A 24,178-nucleotide genomic window follows, 5' to 3' on the forward strand; every position below is an offset into this window, starting at 1 on the left:
TAGTGGGAGACTTTTGCTGGCACAAACCTGCACACAATAGACTGCAGACACAGGGTGATAGCCTTGAGAAGGTCACAGCTCACTGCATTTTTCTTACTAGAGTCTTTCCTTTCTACCACCTCTGCTATGAATTGCAAGCTCTGTTTGCTAAGGACCCAGAGATTTTTCAGCTCTAACATTATTAGCACACTTTGAGGGTTATGGATACAAAGAGTTGCACCATGCTTAAAAAAAACAACAGACAGGTTAAGGATCTGTTTTTATTTTATTATATTTTTGAAAGAAGGGTTTGTTCTATTGCTATCAATTCTCAGCAGAAGTGCACAATTTCCTTTTTTTTTTTTTTTTTTTTTTTTTCCTCTGTTGTTACTGCTTTTCTTCCAAACACATACTCCAATGTAGTGCAATTGCTGTAAGTGCAATCTAACATAGACTAATAGACTAATTTAAGGGAAAGTGACAAAAAAAAAAAAAAGTAACTCAAAATGTATTTCTGAGCCTTGAGGTGAACCCAAATTGTCATTACTTTCCAAAGGTACTGGAAAAATCTCTGAGCTGGTCTGCTGAAAACAAGTACCAAGCCTGCCAGTATTATTGATAATGTTGCGGTCTGCTTCTTTCTGAGTTTAGACTTCAGCATCTTTATCTTGGAAAGCTGATAGCATCCAAAAACAAAACAAAACAAACAACAACAAAAAAACAATGCCACAAACCAACCAACCAGAAAAATTGAGACATATTATTCTAGAGGGCCAAAACATCTGTGCATATATACTTCCAAGTACTTTGAGTTCAAGCTGAAAAAGTAAGACTACCTTGAAATGAAATGTGTTTAGCCAATGTGCCTTCCTCCCTGGTGCTCTTGCTTCCTACTGCACTTTCAAAATCTTTCTGCAGTCACAGGCCAGCCTGTTCTGCAGAAAATAGGCTGGAGTGGGAACACAGAGAGAAAATCTGCCAGCAACAATCGTCCATGCAGCATCAGCAGCCCTGGTGGTGGTGGTGGGAGATACAAGTCTCCAAGGGAAACCACGCAATAAATGTCTGACACCAACCAGACAACTTGACTGTTCCTTTGACCAAGCTGAAAGAAATGCAAGTTTTGTATCAGCAGAAATGAATGTAAAGCATGAATTTTGTCCCTGTACTAGGGAATCTCTGCAGAAGAGCCCAGAAAAGCAGGCAAGGCAAGGCAGGTAACATGGTGGTGCTCTCAGGACCCTGACCTGAGTGTAGGTGGCTCCTTTAGCTTGCTGTAATGTCACCTTTCTCATCCAAAACCAGGTAACTTTGACTCTGCCCTAGCACCCGTCTTTCCCTTTTGTTGTGCTTGCATAGTTGTGTGTCCTTGAACCAGAAGGCAGTGCTGCTATTCATACATACAGTTGTATGTATGCATGAGAGCTGGCGGGCATCTCCCAGCACATGCTGTGTAAACTGATGCACGATCTCATCTCACACTCCGAAGTCCTTTCCATTTGAAAATCTTCCCATCTGATTAGTAATCATAAGATAAAACAAGTATCATCTTTATGCAAAACCACATAATGTCAAATACAGATGTGTCCCTTTAAAACCAGAAGATAGCTCTTGAAGACTGAGTACCTCTCACATTTTCTGATTGTCCATCAATGATGCTACTCCTTTGTCAGAAATCCCAATAAATGCAAAGGTCTGACCTTTTCCCCAGATAATTTCCTTTTCATAACAGCAAGAAGACCCAACCAAGCAGTGAATTTCTGTGGGGATTATTGCACATCTTGGGTGGCTGATACGGCTTGGCCTCTGGCCTCAAGCCATGCCTCGTACTCCAGAAAGGCGCTGCATTTCATAGGTTATTGCTTGCATATTACTGCCGGGCAAGTGAACGCTCCATACGGTGGAACAAATTCAAACGCCTTGAAAGGAGATATCTTCCTCAGCGCTGGCACTCATGTACTGGGGCTGTAAATTATGCCCAGAGTGTTCATTTTCTTTTTAAATGTGCTCCCATCTCATAATAATTAATGGTGTCAAGTTACCAGTGTGAAAAAAGCCTGACTTTACAACAACTATGGATTAATGAAATAACAGTCATGGCTGGAGTAGCAGCAATAAATTGTTAGAGAGGAGCGACACACCTGAAGCGATACTTTCAGAGGCCTTAAATTATTTAGGTTTCGACGTTCCTCATAAATATTTGGCTGTTGTTAACATTTGTTTCTGTGTTAAAAGTGGAAGTCAGCAGCTCTGGCAATAACAACCCTCTTGCTGAGGAGTGTGGGGAAATGGAGCACATGCTTTCCAAGAAAGGCTTCTCTTCCCCAAGGATGATCTCCTAGCTCATCACATCTCTGAAGGTCTTAGAGCCCCACCACACAGCCATGTCCTAACACCCCTGCCTGCTAGGTGGGAGGGAGAGGAGGGCAGGTATGGAAAAGAGGGAAGAAGGAACATGGTTGGCCTGGCAATCATGAAACTGAATTTGCTTAGAAAAACTGTTAACCACTGTGTTGCACTGCTCACTTGCTAGAGCCCCAGGCTCCAGCCTGTTGCCTGCCCTGAGTGAGGAGGAGGTGACCATACCTGGCTGCAGTCACCAGGGTGAGCATTTCCCTGGCTGGAAAGAAACTCCTAGCTAGTGTTGAACTACAGGATTAAGTAGCCCAAATCTCTATGCTCTGGAGTCCAAAATACTCTTTGGGGGACTGGAAGCAGTAAGTCCAAACACTGCAGGCTCAGAAATGTCTAAAAACCACAGCACCATCTTCCTGGGTACACGTTCAGTGCACTTTGCTGTGTGAAAGCAAAGCTGGCACCTCACTTCTGTTTCAGTTCCTTACTGAGAGGGTAGGTGCTGGAGGCCCAGGGGTATCTCCGGGCACTAGCAGAAGGTTTGACTTCAGCCCTAAAGTGATTCAAAGGGGCTTCCAGAGCCTAGTCACCTTTTAAACCAGGTTATTCTAATTGTTTCTTGAATGCTTTCTTAAATTGAGACACCTAGTGGCAAGTATAATTTCACCTAAAAAATCCAAGAGGTAGTTTAAGCATGGTCCTGTTGACAGCATTCCTGTATTTCTTTTGGCTTTTTAGTAACTAAGTAGTTTCTCCAATTTTACTTTCATTAAAACAAACAAACAAACAAACAAACAAAAAGCTGGAATTCCTTTTATGTGGACAGATTATCAGCAGGCCTGTCACTGAACTTCTAACCCATACTACCCAACCTACTTTTTGCACTGCCCCTGATACCCAACCTCTGATTTTGAGGAAGCTTCACAAAAAACTTGCACCTGCAAACAAAGGTTTGAGCTCATAGGTCCAAGTCTCTCTTTTTAACACTTACGGATTGAGAACTTGTTGAAGCAGTCAAAATGGTGAGACATCAGGATAAACAATTTCTGCATAGATACATATTTGATTAAATTTTTTGTTTCATCCATTTTAATATCCACTATTATAACATATAAAAGGCAAGAAAAAGAGGAACAGAACTCAAAAGTTAAAATGCAAGGGAAGAAAATCTCATTTAGAACACTGGAAGTCTTTTATTTAATGTCAAATAGTATTGGATCAGGCTTTTGGAAAACACACCAAATGGTAAGTCAAAGGGAAAAATATGCTCTCTCTACATAGAATATTTCTGAGACTAGATCTTCAATTGCTGGCATAAACTGGCACAAAAAACTGGCTGCTGATGTCAATGGAATTACATTATTTTGTAACAAGCTAAGACTGTATGCATTTCCCAGCATTTGTTATCAATTAAATCGGGTGTTTTAAATTGATAATCAAGTATTATCATCTAAATTAGGTGTTTGGTAGGAAAAAAAAAAATCCAAAGGGTGTTCTGATAAACAGACATAAAACAGCTGGTAAGGTGAGACTTTGTGATCATTCCAGAGATAACGGGACGGATACAGAAATCAATACCTAAAACACATGGGAGAAGCTGGGTCAAGTATCATTGAGTTACAATTCAAGTCTCAATTCTTCCTACATTCAGTGGTATTTGGACTGAAGATTCTGGTAATTAAATAAAAATGAAGAAAATTGTTCCTTGCTATATGTTTAAGTCTGTATTTTTATCACCAGCATCTTTAAGATCAAATACTAAGGCTTACCCACTACCATTTTGCCTTGTAGAAATTAGAAACTTTCTGAAAATAGCACATATTCCTCCAACCATTAACTCAATTCAGAAAATACAGCAAAACCAACAAATTTTTGTAATCAAAGTAGGGCCTGATGAAAAGACAACAAAATCATTGAGAAACTTCCTAATGTAATAAAAAACATCTGATTTCCTTTCTCCTTGAATATTTTGTTTTCCAGACCGGATAATTTCTTCATTGTATTTTCATGATGGCCTCACACTGCTCCTTTAAGTCCATCAAGGTTTGCATCAGCCTGTGATCTGTCCCATGGGTCACCTTCATAATATTATAGGCCTGGAGAAGAGAGCAGAAAGGGACACATTAGTCATTGCGCAGGACATCTGAAAGGGTTGGTAACTGCAGTAGGGCATGGATTTCAGTGCCAACTCTCAAGATGGGGGCTTTAAAGCATGGCATAGTAGAAATCAGAGTGAAGTATCCCAAAGCATGTAACAATTTGTCTCTGACAAAGGAGGAGGTACTGACACATTATTCTTAGATGTTAAAACATTAAAGTCCCCTAATGTGTTGCACAGAGGGATGTTTGGCGTAATAGAGGGAGATGCTTTTGCACTGAGGCATGAAGGCAATTTTAAGATTGATCAACTACAACACCCAAGGTTTTGATACATTATTTAAAAGATGACTGTGATATTTATGCTGTTAATAGCCTCAAAGTCCTTGAAATATAAATGGATTAATGCTTAACAAATAGAATTAAGTGCTCTGACTATATAAGGAGAAACTATACATAGCATCAAACAAATATGTAAATTAATAGTTTCACTCAAAAAAGGCACGTGTGAGGAATGGTTCTTTGCTCCATTTCCCATAGATTATTTTCTCTCTGTGTTGGTCATCTTACATTGCTAGCCCAATTTATGCTTGCTCATATTGTCTGTTTTATTGCTGATTCCCTGCCACAGATATGTCTGACATACTCCTTGCCCAGCTCATGTTTCAATCACCGTTTCTCATACGACATTTCGGCTTCTTCATTCTTTTAAATTCTTCATGGAAGAAGGGAAGTACCAGGTGGAAACAGACTCAGCACTTATAAGGAAAGAACAAGGGAGCTCCAAGTGCACTGATAGGAGAAAAAACATCAGAGATTTTTCTTCATCACAAGCTGAGGAATCATCAAAAAGTAAATGCAGCCTGGGCTTGAATAAGTTCCTGGTCCAGTCGGCTGATAAAATTCAGCTAAATCAGCTTTAGATTACAAGAAAAATTATCTTTTTGGAAATATGTCAAGGAAGGGACCTCATTTAAATTCAAAGATAAAAATAAATATAAAGATTCTTTGGTAGAATGAATCAAATTCTACTTCCAACTTCTAGAAACAGGCAAGCATATGGAAATTCTGGCATAATTTATTTTTGCTTCCAATTAGCTAACTTTTTAGAGTAAGAGGAAGGAAGCAAAGGACCGAAAGAACAAGTTGAATTATCAGTCAAAACAAATCAGAGTAAGCAAGGAACTCTACAAAGAATCAGATGTTCTGAGCTACCACAGTACCTTCCTACTACTAAATGGTAAAATACTCAGTTATACAGAACAATGGAAATTCTTTCATTTCACTAGAAATGCCTAAGAAATATGAAATAAAATCAGAAATCCTCGTTTTTGCGTATATCTATTTTAGGAGAAATACAAATCTGTTCATGTTTTTGCAAAACATTTGCAAGGAAGTCATAATTATATTCCCTGAAAATACTCACTAAGCTGTTCTTAGTCTTCTGTTTTTCCTAATTTAACGTGAGGGGAAAATGTTGTGAAGAACAGATCACGAAAGTACTTCAACATAGTTGAGCATGAAGTGTTAAGCTGTATGAGAGCTTTTTTAATATAAATAACTGAAGAGGTAGCGTACAAGGCAAGAATAAGAGCCAGTCCTTACTTGGCAGAGACAGTGGAGTGGAGAAATATGAACATGGGCACAGTGTAGGAATCCCTGGATGGTGCAGAGCAGCATAGCTGCAGGTGGGATCCCAGGCATGTTGCTGTGCCGCACAGAGCAGCTGTGCTCAGGCTAAGCATGGTCAGGATGACTCCAGGGCAAAAGGGTGATGGGGACTGGCCATAGATATAGACACGTTTGGTGTGTGGTGTTTACATGATCTGTCCAAGAAAGCTGATGGATTTATTGGGAAAGACCTGTGTTAACAAGCTGTGCATTTGGGCTGGATCATAGTCCCAGGGCAGCTGACCCTGATCTTTAGCCCACCTACAGGACACAGGTCAGGCAAGTAGTGATGGCCATCAACACCCTGATGTTACAGATGTCCGTGAGGATATATATCTGATAAAAGGCAAAATTCCCTAATATCGTACCTAACCTTGAGATACCATTACCGTGGCTGACTTCTCTCTCACCTGCAACATTTCTTTTCTATTTCGTCTCTGTCCTCAGTACGGCAGATAAATGCACCCAGTCTTTATCCTTTTGTCTCCTTCAGGGAGAAAATCATTCTCATGCAATGTTCTGTCTTACACAGTGCACTACAAGTCAGAACCAGGCTGTATTGAAGGTAGAATAGCAATGACTTCCCTAATTCTCAGGTTATGCTGACATGAAGTTACAGAGCTATTTTTGTAAAGATCAGAGAAAAACTGGGGATAATTTCACCTCCAAAGCAAGGATTTTTTAACTGGTGATATATGAAAAATATGGAGGAATATGCCAACTCTCTGAGCCCTTCCCCCCCCCCCTTTTCTTTTATATCTTATAGTTAACCAGCAGAGCCAAGGCGGATCAGAGTCTTGTGATGTGTGTGGTCCTCCTCTCAGACAAAAGAAGAAATCTAATTATGAAACACTACAGTAATCGTAAGACAGCAGCTCAGGCCAGAGTGTCACCAACCACACGCTGTATCCCTGAAGAATATAAAACCCATTAGATCAGAGGTAGAGCAGTTGTTCCATGAATGCAAATGAAAGGCAGCGCAGCTCTGGGCGCCCCTCTTGCCTCAGTCCCCACCAGCCATCACTCAAGCAAGCCCATGGGCACAGGCTGCCACCACCACCACTACCACTGGGACTCACTTCAAGGAGGCAAGGGTGAAAAACCAGGTCCAAGTCTTCCCCTGTACACCCTGCCTGTCCTCGCACAGTTTGGTTGCACTGAGGTTACGGTCAACCAAAGAGAGGAGTCTGCAGTGCTGTGAAGGTAATGATGACCCCTACCAAATATTTAGGGCACTGAATGTGCACAGGGACAAACCACAGATACTCACCAGGGAATTCCCACGAGCTCCAGAAATGCAGACCCATCCTGGGCTCGTGCGCGAGCACTGTTTCCAGGTCGAGAAGCTTTACCCATCCCCAGACAGCCTGTTGCAACTGTCGTTACTGCCACTTTTACAGTCATCCAAGGCTCTTTAAATTAGTTTTGTCAGACCAGGCTCCAGCTCTGGTGTTTTGCTGACAAAGGCTTTCCTGATCTATAATTCCATTTGTTCTCCCAGCATTACATTTTTTCATATATATATATATAAATGTAAAAATAATAGGTTGGCTGTACAATAAACCAAAGGCTACCTTTAGGTTTTACTCCAGAAGTAGATTACTGCCTCTCTGTAATACTTGTTTCCAAGACCTGGCAAATTAGGTTCTGCAGGGGATAATATATTTTTAAAAGGTGATTTCATTTTAATGGGTAACACAAGGCCCCTCACATTATTTAAGCCTTCTTTCGGGGTGCAGGTGAGAGAGCTAAAACCAAAGGGTGATAAGAGTAGGGCAGCGTGGTTGTGATTCACTTTCAGGTGACGCAGGGTGCAGAAATACGGGCTGGGCTGCACGGCTGTGTGTGAAGATCTACGGGTGCAAACACACTGCAGGGCTGCTGCAGAGCCACTGTCAATCCACAGCAGCTCTGAGGCTGTGCTTGATTAAACAGGATTTATATGAGTGAGGTGAATTTCACTCAGATCTCAATTCCTCTGCACCTTCCCCATCCTTCTCCTTAATGCCAGGCTGAAATTAGTCTGACGAGAGCTCCAACAGGGTGCTATTCAGTGTCAGAGTGTATTAAGAAGAGTAATGAAGCAGAGAAGGCAATCGAGTTTCTGCTCTGAGCATGTGGCATGCTCTGTTGACACATCTAATCACAGAGGGCCAAACTGTGTTCTGATATAACTCCAGGACATTATCTGAGTTATATTAGGAATCACATCCTTTACTCGCAACAAACTGGGAATTACATGGCTCTAATTTGCTCCTGTGTAGACAGCGATGAAGGAGTCAGCTTCAGATCCCGTTCGAAGAAGCACTGCATCCCATGCATGCAAGTTGGGGAAGTAGGGAAAGTAGGATGACAAGAAGCTTTTCTGTCTGCTTAACTGTTCTCGCAGAGAGTGAGAGGCGAGTCTCTCCCTGTACGACACATTTGGTTAAAAAGGTGGAGACTGAATAGGGAGTAGACAAAGCTGCAATAGGATTGGTTTATCAATGGTTCTGCATCCCAGCTACAAAGCACTTACTGTGTCCTTTTGGACCACTAATGTCTTGGAGAGCATGGTTAGAGATGCACAGAGGTATGGCATAAAACAGTAAACAGCATGTGCTCCTTTTTAAGGGACAGAGGAGATAAATCTTGAAAAAATGGTTTCTGTGTTAGGTATTGGTCTGCACTCAAAGAATAATACAGTAACAATCTGGCCTGCAATGGGCTACTGCACTAAACACATACAAAAACCCATCACAACTTCTGCCCTCACCAATGAACAGCATTCAGATGGCTCTAGGGGAATTAACTCCAGTTTCGTTTAATGCAATATCATATTAGAAATGCAATTAGAAGCACGCCTGTTGATGTATTGCAGCAATATCAATGAAAACATAAACTCCTCTGACTGGGGGCTCACTCCATTTGCTAAAAGGGAAGGTCCAAATGTTTGGAAATCATAAATATTACAGGGGAAATGGCAGAGCAGATTACCTGGCACATGGCAGATATATGGCTTACTTCTGAATAATGAACGGGAAATAGAATTGATTATGCTCCCATCAACTTCTTAATGATCAGAATTGGCCACAATTTAAGTTAAATATATCAAGTGAAGATTTAAGTTACTAAGATTTAGTAAGAAAGGTGCCGTATCAAATACTGATTTATTATTTAAAGAGGTGAAAATGATCAGTTATTCACTTTGCATATGTAATCAGATGTTAAAACCTAACAGATAGGGTGGTTCAGAAAAGCAAGTACAAAACAGTAAATTATCTGTTGTGTTGTGACTGCTATTTAAAGGGGATCCAGACAGGAGTAAAAAACACTTCCTCCCCATCCCCAGCACAGACTCCCATCCCCTTCTATCCCAAGCAGCTGCCCCTCTGCAACACAGCTAGCACTTCATACAATATGGACATTAAACAAAGGGGACAAAACAGCCGACTTCTGCACTGGAGAGGACTGTGCAGGAACAAAAAAACCAAAAACCACTCCTGCTTAATTAGCGCTAAGAAAATATATGGTGTAAATGGAGAAGCAGAGAATCCTATCAATGCCTACCAGAAATTGCAGGCCCGTGTAATTACAGCTATTTTGTTCTCAACTCTGTGAATGGGGCATAAGCCATCAATTTCTGGCGTCTAATTTCAGACATTCACGTAGAAGAGAGGAGAGGAGCAAGTGCTGAAAACTTTCCCAAGGTTGTGCTAGAAGCTCTTCAGTCCCTCTGTCCTGCAATTTCCCCATTTGGAAATGGAGATGACAGGATTTCTCCAGTGGGATGTCTTAAGGATAAACGCACTGCTAACATGTGAAATACCCTGTCCTGAAGACAACACAAGCTGTGCAAGGCCTGAAGTGACAGTATTGTGACAAGTTCCTTGCAGAGGGCAAACTGCAAATGGCTATCTGCAGTACTGAGAAAAAGTTGAGGAGACTGCATCAGGCACTGGAGGTGGGCAGGGAGACAAGTGGGGGAACCTCACAGAGTTTGTGGTGTCTTCAGGCCAGCTTCAACAAAGTACAATCAACAATACACGTGAATGAGCCTGAGACCTCTCTGAGGGGGACCTGAGGCAGCACATCTTCCAGTGGGAGAAAAATACCCCAACAGTGACTTAGGATTCGAGACATGAAGCAAGTGAGAGCCTATGTCCTGAAAACATTGCTCATGGAAGGGGATTCTTCAGTATATTTAAGGTTGTAGTCCCAAGCCAGATAGTAAAAGCAATATAACAGCAGGACAAATAAGAGCCTGGGGTAGGAGGAAATGAATATAAAACTCATTAAACCTGAACAATAAGTTCAGGTACAACAGGGACAGCTTAAAACTGAAAAGTAACCAGCAAAGCACCAGCTGCAAAAACAGATTGAATGGAAAGATGGTGAGTGACACAGAAACAGGGGGGATCGAGAAGCACGCCTGTTGATTGTGTAGCTCACAATAAAATACAAGCATGAAAAGGCAAAGTTCTTCTATCCAAAATCACAAATACCTAAGGAGGTACTATAAGGAGGGTAGAAACCACAGCTCCGCACCTGTTTTTGTACTTCTAGTGCTCCCAGAATCCCTTTGCTATGGTAATAAGGAGAGTAGAAGGCAATAAGATAGTTTTATCTCTTCAGATCTAACAGCAATTTTTCATTCAGGCACTTCTGAGCTATCAAACTGCAATTAGCATTGACTGATACTGAAGGAAGGCAGTGCCTGAAACTCTGCGCAACAGTGACCCATCATCACATTCAGCTGCAGCCTGGGGAAACAGCACTGACGACGGAAAAAGTGGTGAGGAATATGCAAAGGCACAAGGTACAGTCAGAGGAGAAGGGGAGGGAATACATGGCTGGTTCGGGGCTAGCGAGAGCTGGGGGAGGACGTAGCATTTCACAACACTGACCTGTTTCAAAGTCTCCAGTGCTTGAGGAAACATGTCTTGACTGTACTGCAGTTTGCCCACTCGCATCAGCTGGACAGCCCTCAGTGGATGGAAGCCAGGATAATACAGTCTGCAGAGAAAAAAGGAGGAAAATGTGTCACTGTGTCAGCTCTCACCTTCACAGTCACTGCCTCTGTGGAGAGCTATTAGGGTGGGACCACAGAGTCATTGTGAATGTTAATAAGGTACTCAGAGAAAATTAGCTACACTACTGAGAAGCATGAAATACTGAGGGGAATTAGCAAATTATTACTCTCCATCTCAAAGGAATGCCTTTAACATTATCCTGTTAGAAAGTGACGGGAGTGGGATTATTTCATTTGCTACTGTTGGGTAACACAATAGAATTTACTGTACTTAGTGTTGCAAACAGAGGTCGTTCACAATCCCAGGTCCCTGAAGAGCTATAATTTTAAAGGGAAGCTTCAGAAGGAAACTACCTCTTGGATCCTGCAGGATGAAGGAGAGGGGCAGCACAGAAAGCAGGTACATACATCAAGGCCACCATTTCTGAAGGTTTGCTAGCTGCTCCCTGGTGCAGAAAAGAACTGGTAATGCATGTTCAAGGAAACATCTCAGACTGGGCTCATGCATCTAGACATGGTATCTGCTACTGTGAGGAGAATCTCCTCACTTCCACAATCAGAAGTTTTCCATCAATCTTACTGGAGTTACTTCGGAAACACATATATAAAGATATAACTATGCTCTCTCTCTCTTTTTTTTTTTTTTTCCCTAGGAAGTAGATGGAGGGTGACATCATCATTAATTTCCTTCAAGATGCTCGTGAAATGTCATAAATCTCAAATGAAGATGTGTAAATGTCATGGAAAATGTTTTCACACCCAACCTCCCCTTTTTCTGCTGATCCCCCAGTTTCAGTGAAGATGTACAGAAACACATGGGAAGCATGCCTGGTTTGCTTGCCTCTCAGGACCTTTATCCATCAAGTTCTCTCACGAAGTAACAGAAACAAACTCCTTAATGTGAAGAATCCAACCTGAGTTGACATGAGCACCACCTGTTCATACTACAAAAACTACAAGACGTGCACAGTGGCATTCTCAAACCTGTTGTAGGTTGCAATCCAAAAAGGCTGAGAGCCAGTAGACTAGAGAGAAGAAAAATGATAGTTCTTGTCTCAGTCCAAACTGACACTTAGGAACTTTAAAGATCCAGTTAAACAAACACTGGAAAAATATCAGTAGATTTTTTTTTCTTCTGATTATTATATCAATTAACATGGTGCTATCTGCTAATAGTTAAGCAAGGAGGAAACACAACTAAGTCAGAGATTTTGTTGTGAATTAGTGAACAGTCATATAAATTGCTGAGATAACATGGCACAAATGGGAGTAGTGATGCCATGCACAACTTTGTAAAATTTGCAAAACAGCAATGCCCAGATGGTTGCAAACTTCTGCCTTCACCTGTGACTGCTGCAATGGATGGAGCATGAAGGTCATTCCCTCTCTTTCTGGGCTACTGGAATGCCAGGATGCCTGGGTCAAATATCACAGCCATGGGAGCAGGAGCCAGAGAGGCAGACTTTTGCATGAGATTAACTTTTTGCAGTACTCACTAGACTGTTTGTGCTACGCCATGACAGTTCTGATTCGCCTCTCTATTCCTTCATGGCAAACCTCAACTTTTCATCCTTTCAACCATCTTTTAAATATTTCTCCTTTCCCTCTCCTTCCTGAATAACCAGCCCTGTCTGAAATACTAACACCAACTGGGTCCTGCCTTGCCAGAAGCCACCATGGGGGTGGCAGCTCACAAGGACAAATTCAGGCTGTGCTTCGGTCTGGCAACGTGGGGCTTGCTAAACTTCACACAGGTCCATCAGAATGCAGAGTCTGCCCCTGAATGCAAACGGGTCTCTTTCTATAGAGCATACGTTCACTTGAAGTCAATAAAGACTTAGCATTGTTTGGTATATGCAATGCCAGAACAAACAGGAGGCAATTTAACAATGTCAGGGACTCAGCCCAGACTACCATCCATAAACCAAAGCAACTGAAAATTTAAGATGACGACACAGAAGGAGTAAGTGTGAAACAAAGAGCCTTGAGTTCATAAATATTTACAAAGCTGTTTTACTGTGCTGATTTATGTTCTGATCTTATGCATGTATATAGTTACATTTGCAAGCCTTAAAATTGACATTTGAAACAACTATTTATTATCATATTCTGAAATAAATCTATTAAACACCTTTTTGTGAAAGCGCGTCCATTGAGTGAGTTTATAAGAGAAATCCAGGCAGCTTGCAGCTCTTCTGAGAGATGCGTAAGCAGGCAGAATGCTGCTGGCTTCTTCCAGGCATCCCTAGGATTCAGTATTATGAAAATCTGGTGTAGCAAAAAGAGCTAAGAAGCAGTGTCAGGTATTTGTGAGCCTATCTGCTATCCCCATGCATTGCTCTGAACAAAACAAATGGATAATTTTAAGACTAAGGAAGGCATTTACCAGCCAGGGAACTAGCACCTAAAGACTGTCAACAAGAGAATAACACAACTACAGAGAAATACATGCTGTAAAACACAGAACAGCTCGGGAAGAATAGGATTTCAATCTGAAAAGGATTTTATGAGATTTACCAAGGCCTGAGGGACAGGAAAGGGAACAGTATCACACTAAAAGCTGAAATAAAGAAAGATGGTTCTGTGGAGTGATGTTTCCTGCTCCTTGGCACTGGTCAATGCCCATCAGTCCACTTGCAAAGAGAGATTAAACAAAATACAATAACTAACAAGTAAAATGCACTGTAAACAAGAAAACTAGAGGAGGATGAAAAAGATCTTTACATTTTGTATCACAGCCTCCACAGCACAGTTTTTTTCCAGTATATGACTAACATCATCCATGCCAGCCTGTTCCTCTGCCTGTCAGCTGGTCCCCCCCCATGTGGCGTGATGTGCAGACAACACAGGAGTGCCTCTCGTTGCTTCCTGCAGGTTAAAGGGTGTTAATCGGGACCAGTCCCTGGACAGTCCCCTGTGGTACCCACTGTTACTGGCATCCAAACAAGCAACAGCATGTCAGCCATGGCCCTCTGACCCCCACATCCAACCAGATTTTTACCTGTCAAACTGTCTACTCATCTGAACTGTGATATCCTAACTTGGGTGGTAACTCCCTGATCCTCTCCACCTTTCAAAGAGGACAACAAGAAAGCTGGCCAGCTCTCAACACCTTTGTTAGAGATCCAATGTGTTTGTACAGGTCACACTCTCAGGTAATCCTCTTGACTCAGCCCTCTCTCTGGGTTGTGCCTGGAGCACTGCATAGGTGAAGAGTGAGGCAAAGAAAGCACTGTCTAGTTCATTATTCAAAACCGCAATTGAAAGCTATTTCCCAGTCTCCAGGTAGCTTGCTTCAGTGTTTCACTGTTCCAGGAATCAGCAATTCCTGCATTTCATTCACAAAATACACAGATACCAATTTTCAGTAAGCAAAGATACGGCCAATACTTGGTAAAGCAATAGTTGTTTCTAATATACCATGAAATTGATAGCTCCTATTTGCAGCTCAGCCCCAAGGTTTGCCTTGATGACCCCCCATGCAATTACTGTTCATATACTTTACAAAGAAAAAAATCCTTCCATAAATCTCTTCAAGAAATCCTTTGTGTTCTTGTATATAGAACAACGTAAAAAAGAAAAACACTTTTGACTAATTTTAGCTAAATCCTTCTACTTTTTAATACTGCAGTTCCTCTAATTACACTCAAATTATCTCTCATTACAGGGTAAACAATCAGCAACTTTTGTGTTCTGTTGTGAGCTAACGGCTACTATCAAAAAGGATATGCAAAATCACTTTATTTTCTGATGCCTCATGTTTTAAAATAAATAGATGCCTTCCATTTCCTGTAAATCTGTCTGCAGGGTTAACATTTACACCTTTGTCTTCAGCCTGATGTAATTAGAAGCAGGCAGGATTTATAAAACCTGAAATAAGGGTTTAGAATGGAAATGTTACCAGGCTCTTTAATATGGTGACATGTAAAAAGTGATGCTATACATGACTGTAAATTGGTTTGCAGTATCTTTTCATGCAAGTAAATATGACAGCATAAAAGACATAAAGCAGTTTTAGGAGCCACAGCAACAGAGAAGGAATTAAGAGCAGGCTCCTGGGCTTCAGGAAAGGGGTGAGCAGAATGCAAAGAGGACAGCATCAGTCTCCTGACAGAAATGTACTAGCTACAGTGGGTGGAAATGTTCACCACAAATACAGCGCAGCCTTGTTTTCTTTTTTTGATGTGTTCTTGATTTCTGAACTACTCAGTATTTGAGTACATTCATTAAAGCTTTTCACTGAACTGCAGCAAGGGATTATTTTTATGCTGTCCAGCGATTTTTATTTTTTCATTATTTAGTGATGTAAGACTGGTCATTCATAATTCGCATGATATTTGTTCCACTCCTTGACTGGGATGATCAAAGGGTTCCACATCTGGGACTTATGAGAAGCATTTTTTTAGGACAAATTTAAAGACAAATGATTATTTATGATAAAAAGTATGAGACATTTGGTATCTATCAACTGCTCCAAGAATGAACCAGTTATTTTATGAATAGTCAAAGTGTATTCCTCTAGAGCATAAAACAGGTAAACTAACAGTGCTCATTTACAGCTATCTGTGCTCATATAGGAGCTCACAGATCTTAATGCCAAAGGGACCGTGCTGCAGCTGTTCAGTCTGATCTCCTGCACAGAATTTCACCTGGCAATTCCTACACCAAACCCTGCAATTTGAAGCTGGAATAGTGCTTAGCAAGCAATGTTTTATTTATAGAAAATATCCTTAAAGAGCTTTGTATGTATTTTTTTTAATAACCACCAGCCATATGCAAGAGTTTTGTCTGGGATGGATCAAGGTTATAGGGTTATTTTTGGTGGAGGTGGGGAAATGTTAATGATATAGAATAAATGACTTTGTTTTGCATGCTAAGCATTAGAAGCCTAGTTGGAACTATATAATTTCTCAGGGCAGCATATCTATTTTAACCTACATATAATCTTTAGGGTTCCCTGTGAAAGCCTTCCAAAAGATTACTGGCTTGGCTCACATATTAATCACATTTTTTTCTTGAAATAAAAATGATTTTAAACAGTTATTTCTGTCCTTTCTCTCTCTCTCTCTCTCTTTTTTTTTTTTTTTTTCTCTTCTCTTCCAACTCCTTATGGACAACCAGGTACGTTTAAATCCATTGAGGACCTTACAACTCCCCTTACACTTTCTGCAGCAGCCATGCCATTTTTGGAGCAGCAGATTAAATCCTTTACATGTGCTGATATATAGTCCAGCTGCCATGAAATGTTCATTGTCCATTTTATCTCCCCATCACAGTGCCTCACTGACATAATCAAAGCATCACTGAACAGTTTAATGCTGAAATCATCCTTTTCTTTTTTTTTTTTTTTTTTTTTTTTACCCAGATTTGACCTTTTTCACTTGTGGGTGCAGCTCCACAGCACTAGTATTGAGGATTTCCTGCAGGTAAGTACTAGTGCACATCCCTGAAGCATTACTGAACAGCGTTGCCATTGATGAGAAAACATATTTAGTAAAATCTTTATATTGGAAATATGTTTCTGATTTAACCAAGTAACAAGAGAAAGTCAACCTTATTTTCTGAGCCATCTGGGTCTGATATAGTAGAGATATGTAGACCTAGCACCTCTCATCACACCTCACTTGGAAGTCTCTAAACTCTTGACTATAATACATCCTGGCTGTACATTTGTGTATTCTAATTTATATGTGTTCTTTACCTGTATTATTGCTGTACTGTCAAAATTCTTGTTATCCTTAGTATTGAAAGTTTCACCAAAGACCACAACATATTTAAGCACCTTGTTATACTAAGCACTAAAAAGCACGACATGACAGTCCTTGGTCTGCACAGATGAGAAATTGAGGCACAGGCAAATGAAGTGATATGTCTGATTTTATGAGAGAAAAGTCCCTGGAAAAGCGAAGAATTTAACCTGGACCTCAAGAACTATGTAACTTCAGGGAAAAGGACTTTTTTTAGGTTCATGCAGAGCCTGGGTCTTATATCCATGCTGTTTTGTCTGGCTACCTGGCTCTGTCAATCCAGATGAAAGTAAATGTAGTTTTGTAGGCTTAAAAGGCATGTCGTATTTTTGAAATGGAATGTAGAGACAGCAGCATTAGAAATTTTTGTGCCAGATTGACAATTTCTTCTTCTTTTACCTATTTATTTTTATTCTGTCCTCACTCAAGAAATGTCCCATTATTTCAGTGAAATAACTGCCTCTGCAAATAGTTTAGGATTTAGATCTGTGAAATCATGGTTCAAAATCTTTTTCATCACATCTGTGTCTCATACTGTTCTATGATTATTTGTTTCAGTAATTTAACTGATGTGATCGAATAAGCAATCACACTTCTTAATTGACTGAATTCACAAGAAATATTAGCTGTTCATCAGAAATAATTTCTCTCTGGCTACTGATCATTCTGCCATATTCCTTATGGTGATTATTTATGTCACATTAAAATGGATATAATTCCAGATGTTGGCTCTACCAAGATTTGAATGATAATTTTAATAAAATGACAAAGTGTTATAAACCACAATTTTCATCTTGTCTCTAAGTCTAATTAATCCATTTAAAAAGCTGATGCTGTCTGTTTGAATGGTCCACTTCAAATGTTGTCTGCTTCTGGTGTTAAGAGATGTTACAGTAGCAAACAGTGCTCAGTCTGGAATGGAAGAAGGGAAAAACTTGGCATAGGTTGTCCCTGTGTCCTGGCCAATCTTCCCAGCATCTTGTAGCTCGTTAGTTTCATCATGTGGTTACCGTCCTTACAGCTACAGATGGTAGGGTGGACTGTCACTGCAGATAGGAATATATTGTCTCAGTCCTTGCATAACTGGAAGAACAAGAGGTTAGGGTCAACAGTTTAGTTCAAAGGATTTATAGAAAGAATTAAAAAGTGAAATGGAGCATGTTTAGAGAATGCCAGAAAACACAGTAAGTGTAGGAAAGACAGCAAAGAAAGCATGGGAAAGCTACTTACAGAGAACATGCATGGGAAGAAAAATAAAATATGGAAGGGAAACGTGTACTAGAGAAATATTAATTTGTGACAAAGACCTTGATATTTACCTTCTTCTCCAATGAATGAATCTACAGGTCACTGATGTTAAGAGAAATGACCCACCCTCGGTATCTTATATAGCTAGAACACAGCTACAAGACTGGTTGCAGATACAAGCAATGCAAGTTTAGACTTCTGCTTTCTGTGAGCAGATCATGAATCTGCATGTTTGTATGCTGATCCTTTCAGCAACAGAACAAGAGAGTGACAGGGAAAGAATGAAAAGCACTGCTGGATGCCCTATGCTCAAAAAGTGCTCTAATTGACTCCCTGCCCCTCCAGTATGATAGGAACTCCCTCAGCACCAGAGCCACGCACATCTAATTGCTACTAGTGTTAGTAAACTTCAGAGAGGTCATGCAAGTGTGTGCAAGTACAAACTCTACAAGGAAGGATGCAGCTGGCAGTACTGCCATCATCAGTGCAGAATATCTTTTCTCCACTCCTCAGAATCTCAGATCACCTCAGAAGTGTGCTGCAATACAGAAGACTGATAACTTGTGAGTTAGATCACTGGTTTACACAATACTGTCCTTCTTTCTTTTTCTACAGTATCTCCAGATAATTCTGCAGGGAAACTATCAGGTACAGTGCAACAACTCTGTCTCTTTAGAGAAAGGATTACAAATGCCAATTTCAGACAGCGTGGCTGCGATTTGGAGAGACGTAGTCATTTTTCTCATGACAGCTGTGGGTCAGAAAAGAATCACAGCAGCATGTCCTTTGGCTGGATTTCTGTCACTTTCCACTTCTGAAGACCAGAGACTTTTTTTTTTTTTTTTTTAACATAGATCACTCTTTTAGTAAGCTTATATATATATATATATACACACATATATAGTAACGGGTTTGAAGTAAGCTGTATAATATAGGAAAGAGATCTTGGAGTCATAATAAATATTTCTATGAAAACGTTAGCTCTATGAACATTCTGGTCAAAACAAAAACAAAACTAAAAACAAACGAAACAAAACCAAAACAAATATTATGATATTTTTAGGAAAAGAAAACAGAAAAATGCTGAAAAAAATACACCATACACCTACATCTTGAGCATTGTATGCAATTCTGATCCCATCATCTCAAAACAGTTTAATAGAAAGACATAAACAGGGCTGATGAAGACAGTCTTGATCCACCTTAATTTTTTGTGTGCAAATATGCATCTAGAATGACAGTAACTCTGTTATACTTCATTAGATAATCTAGTGAAATTTAACTCTATGTTATTGTCCTTCATTTCGATTATGTTGTATTATCAAAAATAGTCTTGCACGATCCATATTTTTTAAACCTACATTACTTTTTACAGCATTTTCCGTTCATTTCATTTTTTCTGCCTTCAGAATTTTTCTTAAATCTCTTTGAGTTGATGGCCCTCTAGTTCCCCCTTCCAAAGTACAGGAACAACATAATTGTTATTCTTCAATTGCTTAGCGTCAGCTCTGACTTAATGTTCTTTGGGAACCACTTTTACTTTGGAAGTGCACTGTACCATATCCATAGCTATTAGTAAAGCTAAGTAAATACAGAAAGGAATTTACTCTGCATCCAGTTAGCAAGATGGCCCTTTTTGCTTTGTGATACCTTGTGCCATTGCTGTTCCCTCAGAAAGCATCATCTTGTTTGCAGTAACTACTGCAGTGGTGTTGTGTTTACCAACCTAGTTTTATGTTAATAGCAATACATGGGTTATGAACAAAGGAAAGCCAGGGATCTCTCCTTGCCCTCTACCATCTTCAAATCAGCAAGATGCTGGTTCATTGCTGTCCCAACTGTGGACATTTGATCCAGCTGTTTGTGTGCATGCTTCTGATTTGGCTGGTTAGCTGTTGAACCTAGTGATACTAATTTCATCACCCTGCCAAATTCTGTATGGCTTATCTCCTCAGTTTTGACCACTCAGATGCCTCCCAGACTCACTTCTCTTACAGGTTTCTCTGCTTTCACCCACCATGTTGTCACCTTTCAGAATTTCTCAGATCCGTGCTTTACCAGCTGACATTTCATTTTTCCTTGCTTCTCAGATCATAATATTCAATAATAATAGCAACAATAATAGCTGAAGTAGCATTTACAAAATTTAGTGAGATTCTTATGCATAACTTGTTACCAGCATGCCTGAACAGGAACTCTACTGCCTGGCATCAGATATCTCAGTTAGCTATCTGGCTTTACTCCTTATGTCTCAGCTTTTCCATCTGTAAGGTGAGAATAGTGATCCTCTCACTGAAGAATAAATTCAATTACATTTGTGGAAAGCTCTGAGGCTTCAATAGTAAGATTCTGTAGTAGTTTAATGTATTAGCACTAGATCTATAGAGAATTATAAATCCTTGGTAAGCTACGTGGTTAAAATGTGGCAGCTAAACAGGACCACCTGACTATACTGAAGAACACTACCTTCCATCCAGTCACTCAGCTGGCTAGAAAATATCTTGCATGACCCAAAAGGCATGTAAATTGCTCCAGAGTTTCCTAGAAACAAAACAATCTGGAAGAAAGGGGAGGGGGGAAATAGCATTCTTTACAGAAAAAAAAAAAAAAAAAAAAAAAAGACTTGCTATGAATTTTATGAGTAGCAATCATGAACAATAATCTCTCCAAGGCTCTAAAGTGTTGCCTGAAATGCTAGCTGAATATAAAGAACAGATTTTTTCATGTAACACCACTATGCCTCTTCATTGGTGTGCAATGCTTCAAAAGACCAAGACATGCTTGAACTCTCCATTTGTAATTGAAACTAGCATGTTCATTGAGCAAGCGTTTTTCAAGCAAAGCCATGTTTGCTGTACACCTTGATTAATGAGTACATTTGTACCTTGGCAGAACAGGCAGGGGGCAAAAAAATTATGAGAAGATTGCTTGAGGAGGAAATAGATCTATGAAAAGAATGTTTCTGTTCACACAAAGTAAAGCAATTTTCAAGATTTCATGCTTTACATGGTGTCTCATATCAGTTCCTAGTTTAGTGTGCAAGCTACCATCTCCAATGGCTGAATACAACATGCATGTTACAGATAGCAGAACATCTCAAGACAGTTTCTACAGATGTAACCTGATATAATATCACTGATTTTAATGCTTGATGCACTGACTGACATGGGTACACCATCTTCTGCCAGTACATGGAACACCTTGTGTCTAAGACCTATAAGACAATGTTAATGTCAGCATCACAGAATCAAAGCCAAATTTCCAAAACATTGTTCAAAATTCACAGTACTTTGGATTAAAAGATCTTTGTTTCACTTTTTGTTCAAATGCTGCTTTCTTTCTACAGTGTTCTCTGGGACAACCAAGTTTTATGCCCAGATTTTGACACAAGATTATTTGCAATCTTGATCCACCAGTTTGTAATCGTATATTGTTGTTCTAAGAGATTCTGAGGTTTTGCAAAACTATACTGACTCTAGCTATGTCACTACTCCAGCCACTCAGGGCTTGTTTAGAGATGTGTGAGATGGGAGGATAAAAGATACTTTCCAATAGGCATTTTGCATAGAATGTCCTCAGTATGAGGTTTTTGATTGCATTTCTAGATTGGAGCATTACAGGTTTGTATCTTAACATGACAAATATATTTCTGTAGACAAGATAAGGCATGAACAATTGATTTAAGATAAAGTGCAATGCATTCAAGGACCTACTTAATAAATATCTTGAGTATAAACAGAAATAAAGACTTTGCAGAGTCAAAATATCATGTACGATATGCAGGATATGCAGTTCCCAAGGAATTAGCTGTTTTTGATTTCACTTAGTGGCTACTATATAAATATACATGATGGGCCTGTTGGGAGCCATGTGGCTGCCAACAAGACCAGTGGCTGCCTCTCTGTGCCAGACCACAAGAACAATGACCAAACATGACACTGAAGAATATGGCCATGAACCCATCAGAATTACAAATAAAATTAAACACACAAACAAAAAACCTATTAATCTGCACAGGAAATTCTGAAGAGTTACTTGACTAGGGCCCACAATGGTGCTTGCACGGACACCAGAGGAGGCACAGACATTTTGTGTCCAACTGCCTTTCCCTGTTGCCAGTGGGTAGACATCCCATCCATGCAGCACATTTCTGACAGGGATCATCTGAAACAACTTGATAAATGTTTACCTTGCTTCCCATTCACTGAGGGCAGCAGGCACAAAGAAAGAGCTTCAACTGCAATACAGGCACAGGAATAAGAGGCTTGTAACAGTCTGAAATTACAAAACATTGAGCAACCACATTTCTCTTTTAGCCAGTTGTGTGGAGGCAATTAACACATTGATTTATGGCTGAGTGGAGGAGGGGAAACAAGCAAAAGAAATACATATGGACTCCATCAAATTCTATTTTTTCTATCAAATGTTAGTTGTGTCCCACTGAGCTAAAGAAAGACTGTACTACTTGGCCCACAGTTCCCAGTAGACAATTTCTGCACACTGAGACAAGGTTCATAGCTCTAGCTCAGCATTAACAGTCAGCACACTGGGAAGAGCTCCAGTAAGCTGTTGTGCAAGTGCAGCAAAGCTGCCAGGGTGACCAATCTGCAGGTCCTGGAGTAGTACATCACCCTGTGCCCCAGGTCATACCTCTTTATCAGCTAAAACCCTTCAACAATATTTACTATCTGTGTGCCATTACACATACCAGCTAGGTCTGAGGCAGAACCCTTGGTCTATCTCACAAGTCATTATTTCTAACAGTAAGAAGAAATTCCATTTTCTCCCTTTCCCCAGACACTGTTTCCTATTTTCTTCTCAGTTTTCCTCCTCTAGGTTCTGTCTTTCTTTCCTGGTTTCTCTATCCTTCTCTTTATATTTTCTTCTTTTGCTATTTTTTCCCCCCACCAAATTGCTTTATTTCCCCCTCTAACCTCCTCTTTCATCTTTTTATTCATCATTTTACGTTTCTTCCACTCCTGGGCCCTGTCTACCTACACATAACAAAAGTGGTGTGTCCTGCGGAGGCCAATTGCTCATTTGGCTGGGCTGCATGCAAGATACACATCTTTGAAGCAACCGCTAGACTGCTAACAGCTGTTGCAAAGTAAATTCCCTGTACACACTGAAAATTACAACATGTTAAGACATGCAATGGTGTGCTGTGCATAAAGCCTCAGGAAACTACCCATTGATCTACGACATGTCCATTAATCTCTGCAGCCTAAAGGGCATCTTTCTAAATTGGTACAGGACGCAGCCATGAAAAAAATCTGTCAATACGCTTTTGTGAGGCATAGGAAAACCACATACTTAGTCTTTGCTATTAAATATGAATCCATGGCATGAGGCAGGCATCAAAATCTAAAATGGCATTTACTTGCCTCAAGCAAAAAAACAAAATGTCACAGCCCTATCTGATTTTGCTTGTAGCACAATAGGACCTCACCGTTTCATTGTCAATTTGTGATTTCTCTGAAATGTCTTAGACATCTCTCAGCTTTCATGACATCCATTCTCAGGGCTTTTGTATCAGTCTGTATTTTATGCTGGACCAGATGTTCTCAACAAAATGCAGGAAAAAGACCTCTCTAGCAAAATATGATGTTCTCCTTTCAGTGGACAGTTTCTTTCCCAGAAACATGGAGCTCTTCCCTGGAGTCACCTTGCAGCTACATACCACAGTGATACACGCTTTTTTAATAAAGAGATTTCATTCTTTACTTGGAGCTTACCTTGTTTCTTTCTCTGCTCATGTTGTTACACCAAGCAATGTTCTTTGTCCACCTGCTCCCTGTTTCAACAAGACTCTTGTCAAAGGAACAGCAACTTTGACTGAGATGAAAGACTAGTTCTCAGAAAGGGCTCTGCTAATTATTGCTGGCTTCCTGCAGGGTTTCTTTCTGCACAAACTATCACATACCTCATTACAGTCCTTGATATTTAGAGCAGTTCTTTGCATTGCCCCCTATCAGAAGAAAACCTGATGAGAGTTGTACCTTCATATGAGAAAGTATGTGGCTCAATTCTAGCCCTTACATGACTGGTGCCACTGTCAGCTGCTGTCCTT

The 24,178-nt window shown here is 40.2% G+C and overlaps 1 protein-coding gene across 2 annotated transcripts in view; it reads right to left on the minus strand.

Annotated features, from left to right (window-relative positions):
* Positions 1–214: 214 nt before the first annotated feature.
* SMYD3 (SET and MYND domain containing 3) overlaps positions 215–24,178 on the minus strand; it is a 394,861-nt gene continuing 370,897 nt past the window's right edge. For both annotated transcript variants that reach the window (XM_082756582.1, XM_082756581.1), the window contains exons 11-12: positions 10,989–11,097; positions 215–4,430 (exon numbers count right to left, since the gene is read on the minus strand). In XM_082756582.1, coding sequence (XP_082612708.1) covers positions 4,329–4,430; positions 10,989–11,097 — 211 coding nt within the window. In that variant the 3' untranslated portion in view covers positions 215–4,328. The remainder of the gene's footprint in view (positions 4,431–10,988; positions 11,098–24,178) is intronic.

Source organism: Aythya marila (assembly GCF_965140915.1).
Source record: "Aythya marila genome assembly, chromosome: 3".
Classification (NCBI taxonomy): Eukaryota; Metazoa; Chordata; class Aves; order Anseriformes; family Anatidae; genus Aythya; species Aythya marila.